This window comes from Pristis pectinata, chromosome 8, assembly GCF_009764475.1.
Source record: "Pristis pectinata isolate sPriPec2 chromosome 8, sPriPec2.1.pri, whole genome shotgun sequence".
In the NCBI taxonomy this organism is placed as follows: domain Eukaryota; kingdom Metazoa; phylum Chordata; class Chondrichthyes; order Rhinopristiformes; family Pristidae; genus Pristis; species Pristis pectinata.
Genome location: NC_067412.1, coordinates 32163899 through 32186811, shown reverse-complemented (window position 1 = coordinate 32186811; position 22913 = coordinate 32163899). Strand labels below are relative to the sequence as shown.

At 39.6% G+C, this 22913-nt stretch overlaps 1 protein-coding gene across 1 annotated transcript in view; it reads left to right on the top strand.

Moving 5' to 3' along the window:
- LOC127573285 (apolipophorins-like) overlaps positions 1 to 22913 on the top strand; it is a 159983-nt gene that overhangs the window by 70935 nt on the left and 66135 nt on the right. Inside the window, exons 9-17 of the mRNA XM_052021337.1 lie at positions 2659 to 2824; positions 3570 to 3752; positions 9316 to 9468; positions 9909 to 10053; positions 11968 to 12126; positions 13551 to 13675; positions 19343 to 19633; positions 21389 to 21547; positions 21841 to 22025. Coding sequence (XP_051877297.1) covers positions 2659 to 2824; positions 3570 to 3752; positions 9316 to 9468; positions 9909 to 10053; positions 11968 to 12126; positions 13551 to 13675; positions 19343 to 19633; positions 21389 to 21547; positions 21841 to 22025 — 1566 coding nt within the window. The remainder of the gene's footprint in view (positions 1 to 2658; positions 2825 to 3569; positions 3753 to 9315; positions 9469 to 9908; positions 10054 to 11967; positions 12127 to 13550; positions 13676 to 19342; positions 19634 to 21388; positions 21548 to 21840; positions 22026 to 22913) is intronic.

Below are 22913 nucleotides of genomic sequence, written 5' to 3'. Positions count from 1 at the left end.
ATCTTATTCATTTCTTACCAAATCTTAAAATTCAAATATAATTTCAAAATGTTATGTATATCATCAAAATAGAAGCTACTGTTGATGTAAAGGAACAAGCAACAAAACACGGGAAGATATTAAATATTTGCAGATCAGACATGAAATTGGCAAATGGATTTCAATATGAATGTGAGATGATGCATTTTGGTAGGAAAAATGAAGAGACCACACATTGATTGGATAACAGGAGCCTGACTCAGGTAGGTGAGCCAGGAGATCTAGGTGATAAGGATACAAAACTCTGTAAAGATAAAGACATAGGTTATTATAACCTTGGAAGAAGCAAATTAAGCACTGGGATTTATTTCCAAGAATTTGAAAAGCAGAAAACTTAGGTTAAACCTGTACAGGACCTGACACCTCACTTGGAGTACTGCAATACTTGTTATCGCTACATTATCAAAAAAAGGTAATAAGAGGCCTTGGAGGAATGCAAAGTTACAATTTTGACACTAAGGGGAACGCACTTCACTGTGTGTTTTGATGTACATGTGACGAATGAATAAATATCTTGTCTTATAAAAGCTGCTAAAAGTGTTACATGGGGAGTTGCTACAGGAAAGTGCCACCTTTACAATCAAAAAGATTTACGAGTATGTTGCTGAGACTAGAGGGCCTGAGTTATAGGGAGAGGTTGGCCAGGCTAGGTCTTTATTCCTTGGGACATAGGAGAATGAGGGGCCAACTTATAGAAGTGTTTAAAATTATGAGAGGCATAGGCAAGGTGGATGGTAACAGTCTTTTCCCCAGGGTAGGGGAGTCCAAAGCTAGGGGGCAGAGGTTTAGGGTGAGAGGGGAAATATTTGAAAGGGACCTGAGGGGCCACTTTTTCACACAGAAGGTGGTGAGTATATGGAACGAGCTGCCAGAGGAAGTGGTTGACACAGGTACAACAGTATCATTTAAGAAGCACATGGAGTGCGCGGCTCGGAGGGATATGGGCTGAACTCAGGAAATTGGGACTAGCTGGGTGGGCACCATAGTCAGCATGGACTGATTGGGCCGAAGGGCCTGTATCCATGCTGTATTGCTCTATGACTCTAAGACTGAAAGGATAACTTTATCTGAGATGAGACGGAAAGGCTCTTCAGATGGTGAGAGAAAAAATAAGGCACAGGGTAAAGTAACCTTTCAGTAATAGTTCACACTCCCTGAGGAATCAAGTGCTATGGCTTGAATTATTCCTTCTTTGTCTCAGATAAACTGTGGATTGCTTTAACATATATTACCTTATTAATGCAGCACTTACACTGTAATTATCATGCATAACTTATAAGTTTAATAATTAGTGCACAAATCCAGAAATTTCCTATAAGTAACATGGAGCCCAAGGATGGAATGGAGTTTGTGCAGTGTGGAGTAAAAATTGAGAAGAAAATTCTGAAGATTTGAAACTCATGTATACTCCTTAATTTCCTGAATTTGCATATTAGTGACATCATGCGTCATTAGCTACAGTTATTTTTCCAGCAAGGTCCCCTTGATATTTTTTGCCTCTTGATATTTTTAAAAATATTTTGTCATTAAGACAATCTTGGGCTCCATGTTATTTACAGGAAATTTCTGGATTTGTGCACTAATTATTAAACTCACAAGTTATGCATGATAATTACAGTGTAGGTGCAGCATTAACAAGGTAATATAGGTTAAAGCAATGCCACAATTTCTCTGAGACAAAGAGGGAATAATTCAAACCATAGCACTTGATTCCTCAGGGAGTGTGAACTATTACTGAAAAGTTTCTTTACTTTGTGCCTTATCTGATGTATGGACAGTTATGTTTAACTAATTTTATCAATTTCACTTGTTCTATTTTCTTTGGCCCCTGCAAAGATATGTGAATATAGTATTTGATTACCATATTATGACTGGAAGGGAAAAGAAGAAAGAGAGGCAGGCAGTTTATGTGGGTTTCTTATGACATTGAACCTGGAATTTACAAACATCTCCTCATATGCAATTTATTCCTCCCAGCAGCAATTAATCTACTAATTCATTTCAATTAGACTGTACAATCTTGATGAGGTAAACACAAAATATTGCTGCATTTCAGAAATTAAATAATATATGCTACATGGTATTAAACCAAATAATTGACCCGAGTCAGCTATTCCGTACCATGCCATTGGAAATTTTCTGCAACTGAAGTTTAAGTTTTGGTTTCCGCTTCCATGATCCCCAGTTTGTGATTTTTAGCTATTAAATGAATGATTGGAAAAGCATTACATGGTGATGGGCAAACCCTGCAAATCATTTTTACACTGGGTTCTATAAAGTAATATTACTGGTGCCTTCAGGTTAGTTTGACAGTGATCCACATGAGAACATAACCAATCATAGCTGTGCTATTGTGGGAGAAGACCAAGCTGATAATAAAGTGGTGGCGCTGTAGGAAGTGTTACCTGTAGCTCTTTCAGCATCTGGTTCAGAGCATTTAGAAAAAGACCTAGAATTAAGTGAAATGGTGTGTGATACAAGAATTAAGTCACTGGAGTACTTTTCTACCAAAGCAAAGGCTGATTGGTCTGAAACACATACTTTCTAAATTCCCAGTAATAGGGCCCACGAAGGGAAAATTTGTCTAACTGACTGATACTGTGCTTTGTACATTCTTAGGCAGCCTCTGGTGGACACTTTACCAGCTTGTGGAACCGAAGCATGTATCAGTTTCCTGACAGAAATCATTCTGTCTAAAGAGCTGGATAAAGACAGAACCGATACCTTTCTGTGGTCCTTGGCTTTCATTCCAGAACCTACAGCATCGATGGTCGCCACAATTACTGTGAGAAGTTGCTTTCTATTTAATTCAGTTGTAAAGTGATTTACACTTTTAATATGGTTTAAAATTGTTTTGTGAGAAAACACTGGGTGACTGGATTAAATTCAAAGGTGGCCATGAGAAAGCAGTAGTCTGTAGTCTGGGGCTTGATAGATTCGATAGTTTTTTATTTGCCTTATGAGATGGGAGCAATGCTATCAAGGCAATTAAAGTTGCCCACTCTTAATTATCATTTTATATCTTGTTACAACTTGCTAGACCATCATGGAGGCATGAAGAGACAGCCATATAATGGGCTGAAGTACTGTGTGTAGGTCAGACTAAACAGGGTTAACAAACTCTCTTGGATTAATGTGGTTAGTAAGCCATTTGGAATTTCACAATAATGCACGGTCATTTTATGGTTATGTTCCCTGGTGCTAACTTCTAAATCTTTATTTCACACATGTTTTGTTAGCCTCAACAGCATCATGCACTTAACAAATGGGTGTGTTGAATTACAGATAGAACAAAGTCAAATGTGCAGAACTGGAAAAATTAGCTTGCATGTTCTGACAGAGTAAACTAATCACATGCATACTATATTGCACCGAGTTAAAATAAGCAAATCAGCATTATTGACTGAATAGCACTGAACTGTATGTTTCTTTTGGAAGAAGAGTAGGAATGAGTATAGTATGTGTGACTATCAATCTTCAATTACTGTGAAGTGCCTAGACTTGCAAATCTGATGGACTTTCATTTACAGGCTCTGATGGAATCACCAGATGCAAGTAGGCAGACCTTTCTTGGAACTTCTTCACTGCTTCATAACTTTTGTTCAAAAAACAGAAGATGTCAAGCAGTACCTGAGGTACAGGAGTTTATGAAGATTCTGGAAAGTTATGTCCAAGGAAACTGTAAAGCACGGGAGTCTGAGAAAAGGGAAAAGGTAGGAATATGAAAATTTTAAAAAACTGCAAATAATGCAAATCTGAAATTAAAACAGAAAATGCTGGAAACACTCTGACAAAGGGGTCAGACAAAGGGTCTTTGACCTGAAATGTTAACTTTGTTTCTCTTTCCACAGATGCTGCCTGACCTGCTGAGTGTTTCCAGCATTTTCTCTTTTTATTAGAGGTAGGAAAATATTGCATTCAACAGTTGGAGGGAGGCCTTCATATTTTACAATGTGCAATCCTCACCCATTAATGCTCCCATATATGCATGGATTTGAAGTACATGTGTACAGAATAGAATCTAATAAACTACTTTGAGTTGCTTTCCATGACTTTCACATTAAGGAAACAAATTTTAAGAGGCATATATTTTAGAAATGTAAGAATTATTTGCAATGTTCAATAAATGCAGAGTACATATTTACAACCAAAATGGTAAAGTACAACAAAAATTAAAATGGTAGTATATTAGTAAGGCACCAGCCCATCATTTTTTTCTTATCTAACCTTCATTAGTGGTCATGTTGCTGGGCATGTGAGAGACAGTAAATTACAGGTTTGCAGGGAAATAAGGAGAAGGGGAACAGGACTGATGGCATTCCTTTGCTGGAAACTGGTATGGACCTAATGGGCCGAATTACCTCTTCCTGTGTCATAATAAGCAAGTGCAGTCAGATAAAACAGTGCTTACCAACGGAAGAATTACCATAGCTCAAAATTTTTAAGTGTGTGTGTGTATATATATATATATATATAAAGAAAGACAAAAAAAATATATAAGTGCATCGTGTAATTTGCCTAATCCCAAAAGTTGCATAAAGGCCAGCTCCATAAATCAATTCGCAATTTGTTTAGATTGACTTGGATTAACTTTGTGGATACAACCCTCCTCTCCTGGTTTTAGCTGTCAAGATTTCAGAGGCCAGGGAAACCAAACTGCTTTGTAGATAAAAATAGAAATTGTAAAAGCTTATGCTTACTAAGCACACGTGGGCCAAGCCAATGTCTTATGTAGAGGAAATAATGGAATGTTTAGAATGTGAAGGCATTTTCTGATTTAAATAATACAATCTAAACATTCCAGTGATGTTTACTTAAAGGTGTCGTGTAATAGCTTCTTGTCTTCTAACCTCAGAATACCTTCAATGCTGAGCTGTTAGATGGGCTAAATTTATTCTACCAAGTTTTTGGAATTAAATGAGTGTAGCAAATATTCCTTGACTAGCCTTTTTAAATATGCACACTGAGGCAGCTTCTTCAGACTCAGTTCTTCCAAGATCTCATAAACATTATCATTTTATTGAGAAAAAAATTTGAGGATAAAATGGAGAAGCAGCAGAGAAGGTTAAGAGGAGATTTGACTGAGGTGTTTGAAATCATATAGGGTAAATAGAATAAAGACCGAGGGTTAAATAGCCCTCCAAAAGCGGGCACAGGAGTTACAGTGCTCAGTTATCCTGCTGTTAAACTGAAATGCAGGCAACATAACTTTGCACTACCTGTTCACTTTAGTGAGTTCATTAGCCAGCCTCTTTGATTGGTTGGTTACATCAGCTGTTGGATCAAAGTCAGGAGTGGCTTGCATCTGCCAAGACAGACCTGCACTGTTTAAAAGTAGCCTGCACCTCATAAAAGAGAAGTGCATTGTCTCCGGAGCAGGTGCTGGCAGTTGTCCCACAAAATGCTTACTTTGGGTAGCTTTTATTTCTGCAGTGAAGTCAAGGCACGTATTGCTCAGTTATGGAAGGATTGTTGAATTAAGAAGAATGAGGGGTATTTCGTTGAAATATACAAGATTCTTAAGGGGCCTGACAGGATAGATGTTAAGACATGATGTTAAGTCTTGACAGACAGAGGCCCCCATCTCTGGTTTCCTCCCACATCCCAAAGTCGTTTGGATTGTTAGGTTAATTGTCCACTGTAAATTGTCCCTAGCAGGTAGGTGAGTGGTAGAATCTGGGAGAGACTTGAGAATGTGGGAAGAATAAAAAATGGGATTAATGTAGGATTAGTGTAAATAGGTGGTTAATAGTCGGCATGGACTCAGTGGGCCGAAGGGCCAGTTTATATGCTTTATCTCTCCAAGACTCCAGATGTGAAGCTGATATTTCCCTTTGCTGGTGTATCTAGAACTAGGGGTCAGAGTATTAAAATAAGGGTCAGTCACTCAAGACAGTGATGAGAATAAATTTCTTCACCCAGAGGTTGAGGAATCTCTGGAATTATCTACTCGAGAGCTAGGTTGTTGTATATTCAAGAAATGGATAGATCTTCCGGTACTAAGGGGTTCTAGGAATCTGGATTTAGTGCGGGAAGGTGGCACTGAGGTGGAAAATCGGCCATGATCTTATTGAATAACAGAAGAGGCACAAAGGGCCGAATGGCCTTCTCCTGCTCCTTTTCTTATGTACTGTAGGGCTACTTCAGAGCAGGCCAGGCAGCAGAAGCCTTGTTTCAGCAAGACGACGGTCTGCTTTATCAGTTTTCATGTGGCAGCATGGCATTTTTTTTAATGTGCATTGCTCAGATATGCATGCATTGTGTATAGGAGCCATCAGCAGATAGCCCTTGTCACACAGTAGCCATCCTTGGCTTAACACTGGCAGCTTAAATGCAGCTGGCACAGCAGACTGCCACTGAATGAAGGAACAATGACTGTTGTTGGGTATTCAGCATTGAACTGCATAATTTGTTACCTGTGGTCACGCCACAACTAGGCATCAAGGGAATGTGTTTAGTTCCAGTCTCAGGTGGATTTGATATGTGGCAGCTGCAGAGCAATATGTGTGCAGTCAATGGTCTCCTGTACAGAGAGGAAACTTGCAATCCCAGCAAAACATTGTTTTCTTTTTGCCTGTTGGTTTCCAAAAAACAGAGAACGAAACATGGCTCTCTTTGAATGGAGAGCATCAGTGACTTCTCTTACACAACACTGGATGGCAAACTTCCAGATTTTCCAAATATCTCCACCTTCGGCCTAGAAAGATGACTGAGAAAAGTTTGTCACTGTGGTCACTTTAACAATACAGTCCTTGTCCTGCTCTGTTGGTTGTACTTGGGGCTGTGGCAACAAACAGATTTCCCTTAGGATAATTGTTGTCAGCAGGTCAGGCATAATCTGTGGATGGAGATAAGAGTTCATGTTTCAGTTCAATATCATTTCATCACAACTGAGAAAAGTTAGAGGGCAAACATGTTTCAGATTGGAAAGAATGGGGAGGAGTGAAGGGAACAAGGGAAATGTCTGTGATAGGGGTGGGGTGAGACTGAATGACACAAGTTGCCGTGGTGTTGGCTGGGGGAAGGTGGTGAAGCCTCATTAATCACGTGATCTAACTAAAGGAGATGTAAGTAGAAGAACACAACTGAACCTGAATAGAGAGAAGAAACAAAAGGAGAAAGAAAAAATCTGAAAGTGATACTCACTGGAAAAGCAAAACACTGCATCTGCAGAGTATGTTTTTGTTTTCTTTGAGGAAATCCTTACTGAACTGCTGAAGTCATGTACAGTATTCTTCTCTAAGCTTCAGATAGGAGGATAGTTCCTTGAAGACACTGGGCAGACATACCAAGATATATGTCCTACCCCACTCCACTCCACCCCACCTCCTCCTCTACCTCCCTTTTCTAGCAGTGGAAGGAATTTTGTTGCTCTCTGTTTATTCTCCTCGTTCTGCAGTACTCCACGGGAATGTCCACTAATGCACTCGACAACTTGCTTGTAGAAGAGACTTGAAATAAACTAAACATTCTTCAGCACCTGCCACGTCACACCCTGCAGACTTGAAGTATTTGCAGAAAGCACCAGATGCTTATACAATCACCTCAACAACCATTAGCAGTTAACTAGCAACTAACCAGTAAAAAGTGAATCATCTCATCAAATAGTGCAGCTTAAATGTTGAGCTAACCATGTGAGGTTAAGAGAAGGCCATCACACTCCAAAATGGTAGTACCAGGATTGTCATGATGCACCTACCCAGTGTATTTCCTGGCAGACGTTCAGTCTATGTGTACAAACTCCCTTCCTATCATAGTTTCTGGAGGAATTCAGCCCACAAATAGGTAAATACACTGATGCAGATAATAAGAGGTTAGCATAGGTTCCTGGAAAAGTGCTAGTGATGTTTAAGGTAAATGTTGACCTGAACGTGGATGTGTAAGTTAGACAAGTACAAGAACTGGAATTAGTTTCTAAACCAGACTCCACAAAGCTCTCACTTATTTATAAATAAGCCTTGACACTCTTAGGATCCTCATTTCTCACCAGTATTTCCAACTGCTGACTAGTTGATTGTGAGGGACAACAGATTTAAGCTTATAGACAAAAGAACCAGAGACAACTTGAACAAATACCTTTCTGTGCAACAAATTGTTAGGATTTGAAATTGCAACAAAAGTCATAAGAATTTAATCAGCAACTAACCTATGGGGAGAAAGAGATCTCATTATATAGTGACGGTAAAATTTTCCTGTTGTTAGCTGAGTGACTGTTAAGGAGCGGTGGTGGGTACACATTCAAAAATAGCCTTCAAAACAGAATTGCTTATATACTTGAAGGAGAATAATAAATGTGGGGATATGGGAAAGACTGGAGGAATGGAAGAAAGTGGTTTGGTTTTCACAGGGGTTGGCACACATCATATGGGCTGAATGGCTGCACTTGTGCTATTCTATCATTCTGTCAGAAGTCAAAAAATGCCCACAATCACCAACTGTGTTATTTTTAGAAGGGTGATTACTAGCTAATTTGTTCATTATATCCTTTGGGTTAGGAGGACAAGATTTATTTCTGGAGCTTGGCAACATTTTTAAAATAGGTTAGATTTTGTTTTAAAATGCCAACTTAATATCCAGTATAAAGTTATTTAACAAAAAAAGCTGTGAAAAATTTTGAAATAAGAAGTGTGATACCATTGCAACTATTAAAATCCACAGAAGAGATTTCCAATCTAAGTAACTTCAAACTAAATACTAGAAATGAATGGACAGTGTGCCCTTTCTTTAAGATGGCTTTAAAATAAATGTTGTGATAAAATCTTTTGAAGCAGATTTCACTTATTTCTCAACATTTTGTTCTTTTTGTCTCATAGAATTACTTGTATGAAAACGAGTGCTTTGTAGAGCCTAGTATAGAAACTAATTCCAGTTCTTGTACTTGTGTAATTTGCACATCCACATCCAGGTGAATATTTACCTCAAGCACCAGTAGCACTCTTCCAGGAATCTATGCTAACCTCTTATTACCTGCATCAGTTCAGCATAGGTAACTTGCTGAGTTCATGCTGTCAGTGTGGTGCCTTGTTCACTGGGGGCACCTTGGAAAGTCAGACATGATTTTCCAACTGCACAAATTAGTGGTTAGAAAATTGTGAGCTGTGTGACCAAATTTCCGATCTATATTGATTCTCCCAAACAGAAACTCAGCCCAAGAACTATTATGTAACTGAAAAGAAATAGTTTATTTTCTGTTTTGGTGTAAATGTATTTGCTGTTTAATATTTGTTTCTTACCTGAGCCAAAAATAATATGAATATTGATTTTGTGCAATCCCAGGTGCTGATGTCCTTGAAAGCAATTGGAAATGCAGGTCTTGCTGCTGGTGCTCTGATCCCGACACTGAATAAGTGTGTGCAGTCTAAAACTAATCCGCTACAAGTGCGACTTGCTTCTATTTATGCTTTCCGGAGAATTCCCTGCGAAGCTGATGTAAGATAACATTCACAACAGATTATTTATCTATGGAGACACAGGAGACTGCAGATGCTGGAACCTGGAGCAACAAACAATTTGCTGGCAGAACTCAATGGTTGAAGCAGCATTTGTAAGGGGAAAAGGGAATTGTTGATGTTTCGGTCGAAACCTGCATCAGGTCTGATGCAGAGTTTCGATCTGAAGTGTCAACAATTCCTTTCCCCCTACTGATGCTGCTCAACCCACTGACTTCCTCCGGTAGATTGTTTGTTGCTTTTTATCTATAGATCCCTACACTGAGGAATTTGCCTGCTCTGATTAAATTTTGTTTATTTTTTAAATGTGCACGATAATGATTCAAAGTTTGATGCAAAATCTACTTGAAGTGACCAGACCTTTTGTCTTGTTTGCCTAATGTAGTTCTTCATTCTTGCTGATGCTGTTTGTGCTTTCAGCGCTCTGTGTTAGTTCAGCTGTATCGGACAGTGGATGAAGATGTGGAGCTCCGAATTGCTGCTTACTACACATTAATGAAATGTCCCAGTGATCAGCTGTTTGAAATCGTGGGCCTCACTCTACGGAAAGAAAGATCCAGTCAAGGTTGGAATATTGACACACTTTGATATTTGCTGTTAAGCATTTGAATAGAGCATTATACATATATCTGATGAGACTTCCAGGAAAGAGCTACTAATCAGTTAAATCATTATTACGCTGTCTTATTACTAATTCAGTTTTTACAAATGGAAACAGTACTATTTTTATAGCCACAATATTGATTTATGCTCAATGTTAGGTGGAGTAACATTTAGTGGCCATTTTTGTTATACTGAATGACATGTTTGTGACAATGAGTGATGTAATCAAAACTTCTCAACAATGCCATTTAATTGGCAAGTTTATTGAAAGTATGCTACAAACTTTCACGCTGTAACTTGAAATAATGTATTAAAAGCAACTGAAAATCCTAGTTTTTAAACACATAATTGTGGAAAAGTTACACAATGTTTCTAACTGTTAAGAAAATAGATCATGGTTTTATAACACGTTGTTGCTGATGTGTTGGTCCTGATTTTAAATTTGCGTTGTAGATTAGAGCAAATTGCAGTCTTGTGTGCTGAAGCTGGGAAAGATCTTGGCTCCCAGGTATTTTCCATACACTAGACCTGGTCCCTATAGGAATTACTGCCTTGTCAGTGTTCAATAGCAGCAGTTTAAGGCCATATAAAAACACAAGAAAATTAAGAGCAAGAGTTGGTCATCTGGTCCCTCAAGCCTGCCCTGCCATTCAGTGTGATCATGGTTGATCTGCCACAGGCCTTAACTCCTCTTAAAACTTTAAAACTTTATTTATACAACATGGTAACAGGCCCTTCCGGCCCAGTGAGTCCACACTGCACATTTAAACCCACTGCACATTTAAACCCATGATAATCTACCTGTACGTCTTTGGAATGTGGGAGGAAACCGGAGCACCCGGAGGAAACCCACGCAGACATGGGGAGAATGTACAAACTCCTTACAGACAGCGGCGGTCTGAAATCCGATCACTGGCACGGCAATAGTGTCACGCTAACCGCTACACTACCGTGCTGCCCTGTTATACTGAACAGCCACTGTTCAGTGCCCTGTCACTAGTGCCCTGCCACTAGAGCTCCAGGTGGGTCCCCTGTTGTGAAGGGTGGGGCAGGAATTTTAGAGCTGGAAGAATTCTTGGGACAGAGGTGGCCCAACTTTCCTTCCTGGCTGCGCTTGCTGTTCACAGTAGGTTCAGCCAGCCTGGGCAACCCCTCTGGTCCACCTGATGTAATGTTTTAAAAGTAACTAAAATTTCTAGTTTTTAAATGTATGATTGTGGAAAAGTTACAAGATGTTTCCAACTATTAAGAAAGCAGACCTCTCAGTTAAATGACAGATCAGACCCTGACAGTTATCAGAGCTGATTTAACCAGACCCCTGGTGGCCTTGGTCTGGTTGCACTTGCCATGTAGTTTAAGGTTAATGTTGGCCAGATCGGAGGGGGGGGGGGGGGGGGGGGGAGAGAGGAATGGATGAATATCACATTCTATTTTACCTCCTCTTACCTGCTGTTCACTGAGTATGGATGACAGATACAGTATGGTTGGATTATTGATGGCTAAAAAGTCAGGTGAAATGCAGATAAGAATAATTTTACAACTAATATCAATTTATCTAGCACAAATTGATCCAAGATGCACTGACTTCAAATTTATTTCTGAAACCGGAATTGATAGCAACATAACCTCTGCGATTTATTTTTGGTGACAATTTTCTTTTGTTGTCACTGAAAAGTCATCATTCTCCATTTAATAAGAAGAATTGTCAATATGTTTTGAAATATTTCTGCTGTTAAGCAGGAACAGAGAGTGGAGGAAACATTCCTGCAATAAACTTGCTGTAAATGAATCATATATCTTTGAGCTGTGGCTTGTGTGTTTGAACACTGTGGTGTGATGTGAATCATTCTTTAACCAATTAACTTTGTTTTCTCAGTGGGCTCGTTTGTGTGGACCCATTTATCCCAGCTCATGGAAACCAATGACCCCCTCAAACAGCAGCTGAGGGAATCACTTCCCAATTATATCATCAGCAAAGACTTTGACCTAGAGCACTGGAAATATTCATCATATACGGATGCCACTTTTCTATCAGGTATAATGACAATGCGTTTGATCTGTGTATGTCAATTACTTTAAAAGGGGATATCTGTTAACTTTAACTCAAGTATCATCCCCACTTGTAGAGGTCACAGAACCTGTGACATCATTTTGTACAGTATAAAAATGTAATGCAGAATTAATGGTCATGCTGGCTAATTAGTGATTTAAAAGTTTGCTTTGGGTAGCTTTAGAATCATAACAAGTGGTTAATAAGTAAATGCAGTTTGTCCTTTTTATATTTGGCAAATGTTTGGAAAAAAAATGGTGTAACAATTTTTGGAATTAGCTGTGAAGTTGGATTTGCGTATTGTAGCTTGAATATATGTTTCCAAGTCAAAAGATTTTTTTTGGATACCGCAGTCCCAGTGGAAGAAACATTATAAAAGGACCCTTTGTAATGCAAAAACATTTGCCAATAAACCAGATGCACTGTCTGTGTGTTGAATTTATAATTCCCAGAAATTAAAACATTATGCAACCAGCTATTGCAAAAAAAATCTTATTTACTTTATCATTTATGATAAACCTTCTGTTAACTCTCAAGACACACCTGGGAGAACAGTACCTTAGAGTATTGTACAGGTCGAAATTATGTGGATTATATTTGCAGGAAAGTGAAAATAATTGGATAGCTCTTCTAAAAGACAAGTCACACGCATAATAAGGTCTCCCGTACTGAAAGGTGCTCTGATATCTGTATAGAAGACTCCAGAATTAACAACACCCCAGATGAGTTGATGTGATGGGGAAAGAGTAAAACTAGGCAGAAGAAGTTACAGCTGAAGTTGAGAAGCTATAACTAATACATTATTTTTGTATGTAAATGTTATCCTACCTGCATTCTGGACTTTGGCTCCTGGATTATAGGCTTCTATACACTATAATAATTTGAGTGGTTAGAAGGACTATCATAAACGCACCTCACAGCAGCAAAATACCATGGTTGCCAGAAATCTGAAGTAAAAACACCAGATTAGGTGGCATGTGTGGAGAGAGAAAGTTAATGTTTCAGGTCAATGGCCTCTTATCACAACTGATGAAACAGAACTTCCCGAAAAAAGGTCATTGTCTTGAGAATGTTAATTCTGTTGCTCTGTCCACAGAAACTACCTGACCTACTGAGTATTTTCAGCATTTTCTGTTCTTGTGTTATGCAAGATTAGTATTTGATGAAATGAATTATAGGAATCAAGAGCCATATGCTTGCAACTGTGTTGCAATCATTAAGCTGATACAGTTGTTTCCAAACCTTTGCTGCCAAAATTGGTAAGAATTGGAACTTTCTGAACTCCTGTATGCTGATGTTGAGGCCAGATCGTTATGTTTATGCTGCAAAATTATGAATGAGCTTGAACTACATCATGCTATTGAAAAAAACTACTTTCAACATTTACTGTTGCACTTCATTTGTTACAGAACCATTTTCTGTTGGGGCAAACACAGAAGCTGCCCTTGTTTTCTCTCCGAAGTCCTTTTTGCCTCGTTCAGCAATGGCAAATCTCACCACGTTTGCGATGGGCTACGCTGTCAATCTCCTGGAGGCAAGTTACCTTTGATCAAATGGAATAATGTTTCTTCCCCAGGTAATCTTGAGAAAGAGAGGAAGCGGAGGATTTTCTAAATGGCAAGAAGGTCAGAACTGCGGACAAAGTAGAGAGATTCAGAGATCCAGGCACAAAAAATTATAAAAAGATTAATGAAATTAATTTATATCAAAGGGACTAGAGTACAAAAAGGGTGAAGGTGGTCTTACAGCATTTAGTGGGTTAGATCCCACTAAAGTCAACAGGCATCAAAAGGAAAATATTTCAGTGGTTGGAATCATACCTCACATAAAGTTGTGATTGTAGGATGTCAATCATATCAGCCCCCAGGCATCATTGTAGCGCAGTGTCCCAGGCCCAACTATCTTCAGCTGTTTCATTAATGACCTTCGGGTTAGAAGTGGGGATGTTCTCTGATGATTGCATAATGTTCAATTCCATTTGCAGTTCCTCAGCAGATGAAGCCAGTGTGTAGCAAGACCTGGACAACATTCAACCATGTACTGATAAACAGCAAGTACCATTCACACTGCAAAAGAACCAGGCAATAACCATTTCCAGCAAGAGAGAGTCTGAGCCTCTACTCTTGACATTAATGATATTGCCAGAGCAGGTTGGAGGCATCTACAAGGCACAAGTCGGGTGTGATGGAATGCTCTCAACTTGCCTTTGTGAGTGCACCTCCAAAAACTCTCAACAAAAGACAACACCATCCAAAACAAAGCAACCCCCTTGATTGGCATTTCATCAACCTGCCTAAACATTGATCCTCTCCATCCCTGGTGTACAGTGGCTGTAGCCAATACAAAATGCACTGCAATTACTCTTGCAGGCAACTGTAACAGCATCTCCCAAACCAGCAATTTCTACCAGGAAGAAGGGCAAGAACATCAGTGCATGGGAGCAGCACCTCCTGCAAGTTCCTCTCCCAAGCTGCAAACTGTCCTGGTGGAAATATATTGCCAGTCCTTCATCATCGCTAGGTATAAACCCTGGAACTCCTTGCCCTAGAACATTGTTGAAGTTCATTGATCTACAGGATTGTAGCAGTTCAAGAAGACGGCTCATCACCACCTTATCAAGGACAATTAGTAATGGCAAAATATGCTGCCCTTACCAGCAATTCCCAGATCCTGAGAATGAATAGAATAAAATGGTATTTCATTCTGTGCTGCACTTTTCAGGTAAAATAATTTATTTTTTATGTGAGTTAGGATAGACCCACCAGAATGATATTGGAGCCAGAGGGGTCAAACTGTGAGGACAGATTTGAATACAGAAGATAAAACTGTGATCAAATTGAGATATGTTAAGGTAACGTGGTAGATAAAAAGAATCTTTTCTGTGGTGAGGGAGTCTAGAACAAGGAGGTGTCCCGTGAAATTTAGAGTTAGGCCACTCGGTATTGACGTCAAGACGTTTCTTTGCACAAGGAGTGATGGAGATTCTGGAATTCTGCTCCCCCCAACAGTTGTTGAGGCTTGATTAACTGAAAAGTCAAAACAGTGATTTAAAAAAATGAGATAACCTTTTAATTAGTCACCTGTACATTGAAACACACAGTGAAATGCATCTTTTGCGTAGAGTGTTCTGGGGGAAGCCCGCAAGTGTCGCCACGCTTCTGGCACCAATGTAGCATGCCCACAACTTCCTAACCCATACGTCTTTGGAGTGTGGGAGGAAACCAGAGCACCCGGAGAAAACCCATGCAAACATGGGGAGAATGTACAAACTCCTTACAGACAGTGGCCGGAATTGAACCCAGGTTGCTGGCGCTGTAGTATTGTTACACTAACCGCTACGTTACCATGCCTGCCCTAGGGTAACAAGGGCTGGATAGTTACGTCAATGTTAAGATGCAGATTAACCTTGCTCCATTTGGTTAACTCAAGCAAGCAAATGGTCCATCCCTGTTTCTGTTTGCTGGCTATCACACATCACTGCCTCCGTTATAATGCTTATGTCTCTCTCACTAACAGTTATAAAGTGGCTTGAAGAAAGAAAGACACTTGTATCCACTTGTAATCATTTACCTTAGTTTATCAGCCTTGCATCCATATTCAACATGGAAGTTATTACCCTAAAGGCAAAGCAATCCAGTGATGAGTGGAACCATTAATTACTTATTACAATTTATTTTCTCATCTGAAGGCATTGAGAGTTTATCTAAGGCCTACAGATTCTGTTTTAGCACCTACATTCCAAAATATTCCCTGGTGCACCAAAGCATGCAGGTTTCAGTTTTCCAGTTGTAACTTTGACAGATACCCTTTCATTTTAGTGAGGTTCCTGTTACTATTGCAATCAAAAACTACAGAATGGAGTAAAATACCTTCATACTCAGATGCTTAATCATCCTTTCCATTGCATAGTTTCCAAATCTAAGGATTAAGTGAAGTCTGTACTTTTAAATTTCACTTGTTGATCCCTTGTGATATCTAAATGGCAAATCTTCCAGCAGTTTGGAAAGCAGGAACTAGATTTGGTTGGAATGCAGGAAGTCACTGCAGGGTAGACAACTATGAAACAAAATAAATGCCACAAACTACTACTGGCGATTCCAAAGTGACAAGTTTCCTTTGTAAATGTAGACATTAGGAATTTATGATGGAAAAAATGTGGTATAAGCATGACAGTAGGGAACAGTATTTTCTCGATAAGAAGTGCATGGAGACTTTGGAAGAATCAGTTAATTTTGGATGGTGGTTAAAACCATGCATTATAAGAATGGTTCCCATTCTCAGCAGTACAGATATCTATTTCCATTGACTGCAATGATGTCAAATCACTGGTGTTGTCTAGAACCAGGGAATAACAGTCTCAGGATAAGGAGTTGGAGAGAGGATATTTCTTCGCCTAGAGAGTTGTGAATCTTTGGCATTTTCTACCCAAGATGACTGGAAGTTCAATCGCTCAATGTATTGAAGGCAGATATCAATAGATTTTTGAACATCAAGTGAATTGAAGGATATGGGATTGGTGCAAGAAAGTGGTGCTAAGGTAAATCATTAGCCATGACCTTATTGAATGGGGGGAGCAGTCATATGGGGACTCTTGTTTCTGTTTGTTATTTTCTTATGACAGATTTCTATGGCAAGGTCATCTGCAACATAGTGTGCTTAATTTTTTTTGGTAACTTGATGTACTTCTCGGGGAGAATAAGAGATTCTACCCTTATAATGTTACCCCCACCCTGTCCTCAGCAAAGTGGAACACTACTCAGTTGGGAAGTGATCTGGATACATCTCGCTGAGAATTGTCAAAGTACGTTCAGCAATCAAGTCCAAAGCCAACTGAGACAATAACTGGAACCTTGGACCTTTAACTGAGGCACCAGCCCTGATCCTACACAATTAGGCAGTGGGCTGCACTAAATGGCATCAGATCCCTGTAGGAAAAGGAGATGGTGGATCCTGTGGGGTGGCTCCCTGAGCAGACAATCTATGTCATTTGGCAGAGTGCCTCATCAGCAGAAATCGCAAATAAGCACGAGGACCTTGTTTGGTTGTGGTAAGAAAGGACCTGCCCCATCAGATCATTCCTATATATTCAGAATATTGGCCACATGACATGTTGCCCTCATGACAACTGCACTAGAAATGAGGCTATTGCCCGTCTCTGTTGAGAATGTGTCTGCGCCATGAAGGTTTGAAGTAAGATACAAGTGCATTTGTCAAGGTCGTCCCAAATAGCTGCATAACATAGGAATCTGCGCAGTATGGGCTGTATGTGGAAGTGCTACAGCTTAGAGCCCTTCTGCTATTGCACGCTAATTAGCTGCAATCTGTGTTAAAACCCTGTGAACTATTTCATCAAGGGTTGTGCTTGAATGGTAACTGATGACATGCTAACATTGCGTAATGGGAATAATCTAAATTCTCATGAAAACAGGAACATTTGAATACGTTTGAAATTTTGAAATAAAAAAATACTTGGCTATTCCATGCAGGTTTTTTAACTATCTGTGCTTATAGTATGATGGTTTGTGTTCTTGGTTTGAATATATAGTAGCAACTTTGCAAGCCTGTGGTGCTGAAAAGGAACTTGTTCACTGTTGCTGCTCATCAGCAATGCTGTGAAATTATAATGTACTTGAACTGTGTAAAGGTAAACTGGTCATATTTTGCCTACTTTTTGCTGCTTTCACTTGAGAGTTCAATAGCTTTGACAATTGGCAAGCTGCCACAGTGGGAATGCCACTATCTATCATTTGTTAGGAACGTGCATCCTGCAATGCTCTTAAAGACAAGATCCTACTTGCCTACAGCCTTTGAAGGAACATTAATTTGCAATGGGGACTTTGGAAAAGGTTGTTCCATCTGCTGCAAAGTGATCTGAAAATGAACTCATACACAAGTGGCACTACCAATGGCAGTAAGTGTTGCAACAAGCTCGGGCATCCACATCCATCCCCCTCATTGGTTAATTTGCAGTACAAAAATGTATAATACATTTCAAGGGTACCCAGTTTGCTCAAGAACCAATTTTATCTCATTTCTCATGATTGGGTAGAGGTACAATGAATGGATGTGACAGTTTTATGAATGTTTAGCCTTATGAAAGGTCAAATGGTTGCTACGCAGTGCCACTAGCTACAAACGTATTGCAAAATTTCACCTGGTATACTTGTGGCTTGACTTTTAACCTGAAAATCTCACTTGGAGTCACATCTCCATGGTAACATGCCAAGTTTGCGAAGAGAAAAGTCCTTGAAGCATGATGTAGGCAATTTTAATCAATATTGCTTCGTTAAACGTGCGTGCCTCCGTGTGAAACCCAACCCTAGTTCAGTGGTGGAGGAAGTGTGTTGTTTGTCCTCTGTTGATGGTTGTATAGGGGTGGTTGGAGCCTCTAGCCCACTGTCTGCCCTAAAACCAAGAGCAGATTCGGTCAGTTTCTATTGCTGCTCCTCTTGTGACCACCCATGAATGCGAGCAGCATCTGGGCAATTAAGGGCATGGGATGAGATGAAAGAGCTTCCGAGGGCTAGCTCAAATACTGACAGCCATTGCCCACCACTCCTGCTTTCTTTTCCTGCAGGTATCTGCTTTAAACTGAACTCTGCAGCTAATTTCCTCCATTCAAAATTCCAGGGCCAACCACTCAAAATGGAACACCCGCTGGGTGACAAAACTTCTGAGCAACTTGAATCAACAGAGAAATGTGTAACTATGAAATCTCAGAAACAATGAGATCTTTAAATCTTGCACAAGCTCTTGTATTTCAGCTTTTCAGATGCTTTCCGCAGGATTTTCCCTAAACATGAAGTGGAAGGTCCTTTATGGTTAATCCCTTTCTAGTTGGAGTTAAACTCAAAGGGTAAAGAGCAAAATTCTTATTACATGAGGCCCTGTGTTTTGGGATGTGCGATCTGTTGGCAATTAAAGTGGATTAATTCAGATATGTACCCGTTATATGATTTATAGAATAACACCAACATTAAAGCAGATAATGTCATTCATGGACTGCAAGTGTGATTTTAACAGTCAGGAATTTCTAGCCCCTTATTTCCATCTATTGTGTATCTGTGATGATTCCAAAACTGATGCTGTACATTTTAGAATGATCACTATTTGTACAGTTAAAGATAAGACTTAAATGTGGCATTAAATTTGTGTCCTTAGTAGTGTTCATTATACTTTTTCTCTGCCTGTTTATGTACAGGTTGGCATTCGAGTAGAAAATGCTGAGTATCTTGCACAGAAAATATTTGGTCACAAGCAACCCCCTTTTATGGATGGTCCCAAGCATGTGAAGAATTCAGGAAGAAAATGGAGGAAGAAAAGCTCAGCTAAATTTTCTGTTCAGCCTCTCAATAAGAAGGGAGCTGTGCCAAGGCACACTGTCAGTAGATCAGAGGCAGCAAAGCATCAGATGGAGAAACTCAAGCCTCGAAGGATAAAAAAAAGCTGCCAAAATGTTGACTATAACAGAATTAATGAAATAGAAACCAAGGTAAGGACACACTTATCAAAATACTTACTTGAAAGTCTGCTATAAATTGATAGTTATATGGTCATGCAGCAGAAAAACAGGCCCTTTAACCTACCATGTCCATGCCAACCATCGAGCACCCACCTATACTTTGCAGCACGTGGTTCGTGGTGTTGTATACCTCAGCGATTTAAGTACTCATCTAGATGCTACTCAAATGCTCTGAGAGTACCTGCCTCCATCACCCACTTGTGTCAGGTACTCTCAGCTACCCTCTGGGTAAAAAAAATACTCAGTTCTCTTCTAAACCTGTAACCCTGAACTTAAATCAAATGGCTTTCAACTTTAGGTGGCTCTGAAATGGGGTAGATTGCTACTATCTGCCCTCACTATGCCCCTTATAACTTATATTCCTCTATCAGCTGCCCCCTCAGCCTCCTTCACTCCAAGGAAAACAAACCCAGCTTTGAAATGAGAATCCTGAGAAAGAAGAACAATAAAATACCAGAGATTGTGAAGCTGAACTTCATAAGGACCTTACAGTTGTGATCAAATGAGACTCATGCACGGACTAAAAGTACTCACAAAAATTTCGAGGCCTGGGCTGGCAGACTTGTGGTATCCCTGGAGTGGCATCTACTGATGAATATAACCAAAGGGATCAGAATTCAGTGAATCTGCCCACAAATCAAGTATTACCATAACTTCATTAAAGCTTACCTTGTGAAATATATTGCCAAGCCATTTTAGAGGCAAAATTAAGGCTTGGCTTAGAAATTTAATTGTGCAGTTGTCATCAGTTGCCAAAAGTGCTCGGCACTTGTTGGCATGGACAGTGTTTGCTGTCACATTAAAGGATGTGATTCTGTGCACAGTGGTCCCTGCATGTGAATGAGGTTGCACTGCAGTTGTTGCTAACGCATTTGGGCTTTGGATATGTGGCTAGGAAACCACATGGCCATTAGAGCATTGATGAGGAAAGCAGGCCCTAATGGAATGAAGAAGATCTGCTCGGACACTACTTAAAGGGACAGACCTTAGCTTCACTATTGTTGGGGAGCATACATCGAAAAGTAAAGATGGCTTCAACTCATATGGATCAGATTTCTCAGCATTTTGCAGGTGAGGCCTTCTAATTTTAGAGGGCCTCTCAACTGTCATTGTTGGAGAAACGCATGCCCATTCCTATGTCCACCTCAACACTAATCACATCTGATCCCCTGAAAGTGCTCCACCACTTCCAGCAGTGAGAATCACTGCCTTGAGAGTTCCAGCTATGGTGGGGAATCCTGCAGATAAATTTGTGCTTTGCATGCAACTCCTGAAACTGTGTAACTGTGCAAAATGCCTGTGAATTGTACCACATATGCACATGACAACTTGTGTTGTGCATGCAGGACAATCACTCCCTGCAGCCCCAAATGAGACTGGTATGGGTCTCTCATTTTAGTGTGCATTTCATGCACAGTAGAATTTCTAGCCAAGCACATACCAAAGCCATCACAAACCTCTCCCATTTCCCTCTTGAGTTCCAATGATAAACCCCTGCTAGTTGTACTTGAAGTATACAAGTGGTGTTTGTGATTTTTGATCATGAGTTAGCATATGCTAATCATCTAAATCTAGGTCGGCGAATTTTGGCTCAGTTTGGCCTCTGGAACAACTGTTATACAAGGTGCTGTAAATATAAACTCTCTGCAAGGAAGGTCCTTTCATTAAGCTGTTTTTCTAACTTGAGTACTGCATTAAGAACTTAATCTTGTTTTGCTGATTTAGTTTACGAAAAGAATGGAAAAGAGGAAGAAGAAGCTGAGTTGTGGACTGAGCATGAAGATATTTGGAAATGAAATGAGTTTCTTTGACTGCAGTGATTTGAGGATGCAAATAAAGCAATACTCTTTAGATATGGCAGAAATTGCAATAAGACTCTTGAAGGTAAATGAAGACTTTCATTTTTGGTTATTCATTTTAAGTGGTGCAGTTAATATTATTTGAAGATTAAAAGATTAATCAACTTTTTACCTCAGTTATAAAAAAAATACATTTAATCTCCTTGTGGCTATTCTCAATTGGCAACTGTAACTTTGGCATAAACAGGGTATCTGCCAAAGTTATGGCAGCTGTTCAGAGAATCTATGAGGAAGTTCTTGATAATAATTTCCCTCCTTGCTGGTCTCATCAGTACTGTGCAATGATTTCATTCATTCATTCATTTTTTTTCTCTTTAGGGTCAAGAAGTTCAGTTTAACAGAAGGACAAGTCTAGCCACTGAGGAGATGACATTTTCATCCATTTCAGGCCTCCCGATTAAACTTGCTGTAAATGCATCTGCTGCCATCAATATTAGAATTAGAGGAAATGTGGACCTTAAACAATGGACAGACTTTGTCATCACTGGTTTTATCAAGCCAAGGTATGGATGCCAATGAAATCTCACCAGATGAATTGGAATGGGAATTAAACATATTCATAAGGACATACAAAATAGGAACAGTAGAGTCCATCTGGCCCATCGAGCCTGCTCTGTCATTCAATAGATCATGGCTTATCTGGCCGTGGACTCAGATTCACCTACTTGCCTTTTCCCCATAACCCTTAATTCCCCTACTACGCAAAAATCTACCTAACTATGCCTTAAATATATTTAATGAGTAAGCCTTTACTGCTTCCCTGGGCAGAGAATTCCATAGATTCACTACACTCTGGGGGAAAAACAGTTCCTCCTTATCTCCGTCCTAAATCTATCCCCCCGAATCTTGAGGTTATGTCCCCTAGTTTTAGTCCACCTCCCGGGGGAAACAACTTTCCTACCTTTATCTCATCTATCCATTTCATAATTTTATATGTTTCTATAAAATCCCTTCTCATTCTTCTGAACATTCATTTTGTTCTGCTAAATGGTGCAGTGAATCTAGGCTTTCCTGAGAATTCCATTTTGATTTCAGCTTTGTGATCTTTATTTTGGTGGGAGGAGTTTGGTAGTAGCATGTTTTAAGTGCTCATTGTATATGGGCATGTATAACATAAAACTGCACTTAGGTTAAAGCAGAGAATGCTGTAAATACTCAGCAAGTCAGATAGTATCTGTGAAGAGAGATACCCAGCTGAAGAGAGATACCCAGCTAAAGAGAGAACTGAAAGGTCATTGATCTGAAATGTCAGCTCTGCTTCTTTTTCCACTGATGCTACCTGATTTGTCAAGTATTTACTGTTTTCACTGCTTTTATTTAATATTTCTGGCATTTGGATTCTTTTTGATTTTGAATTATTCAACTTTTAAAACAGGTCACCTGGACTTGTC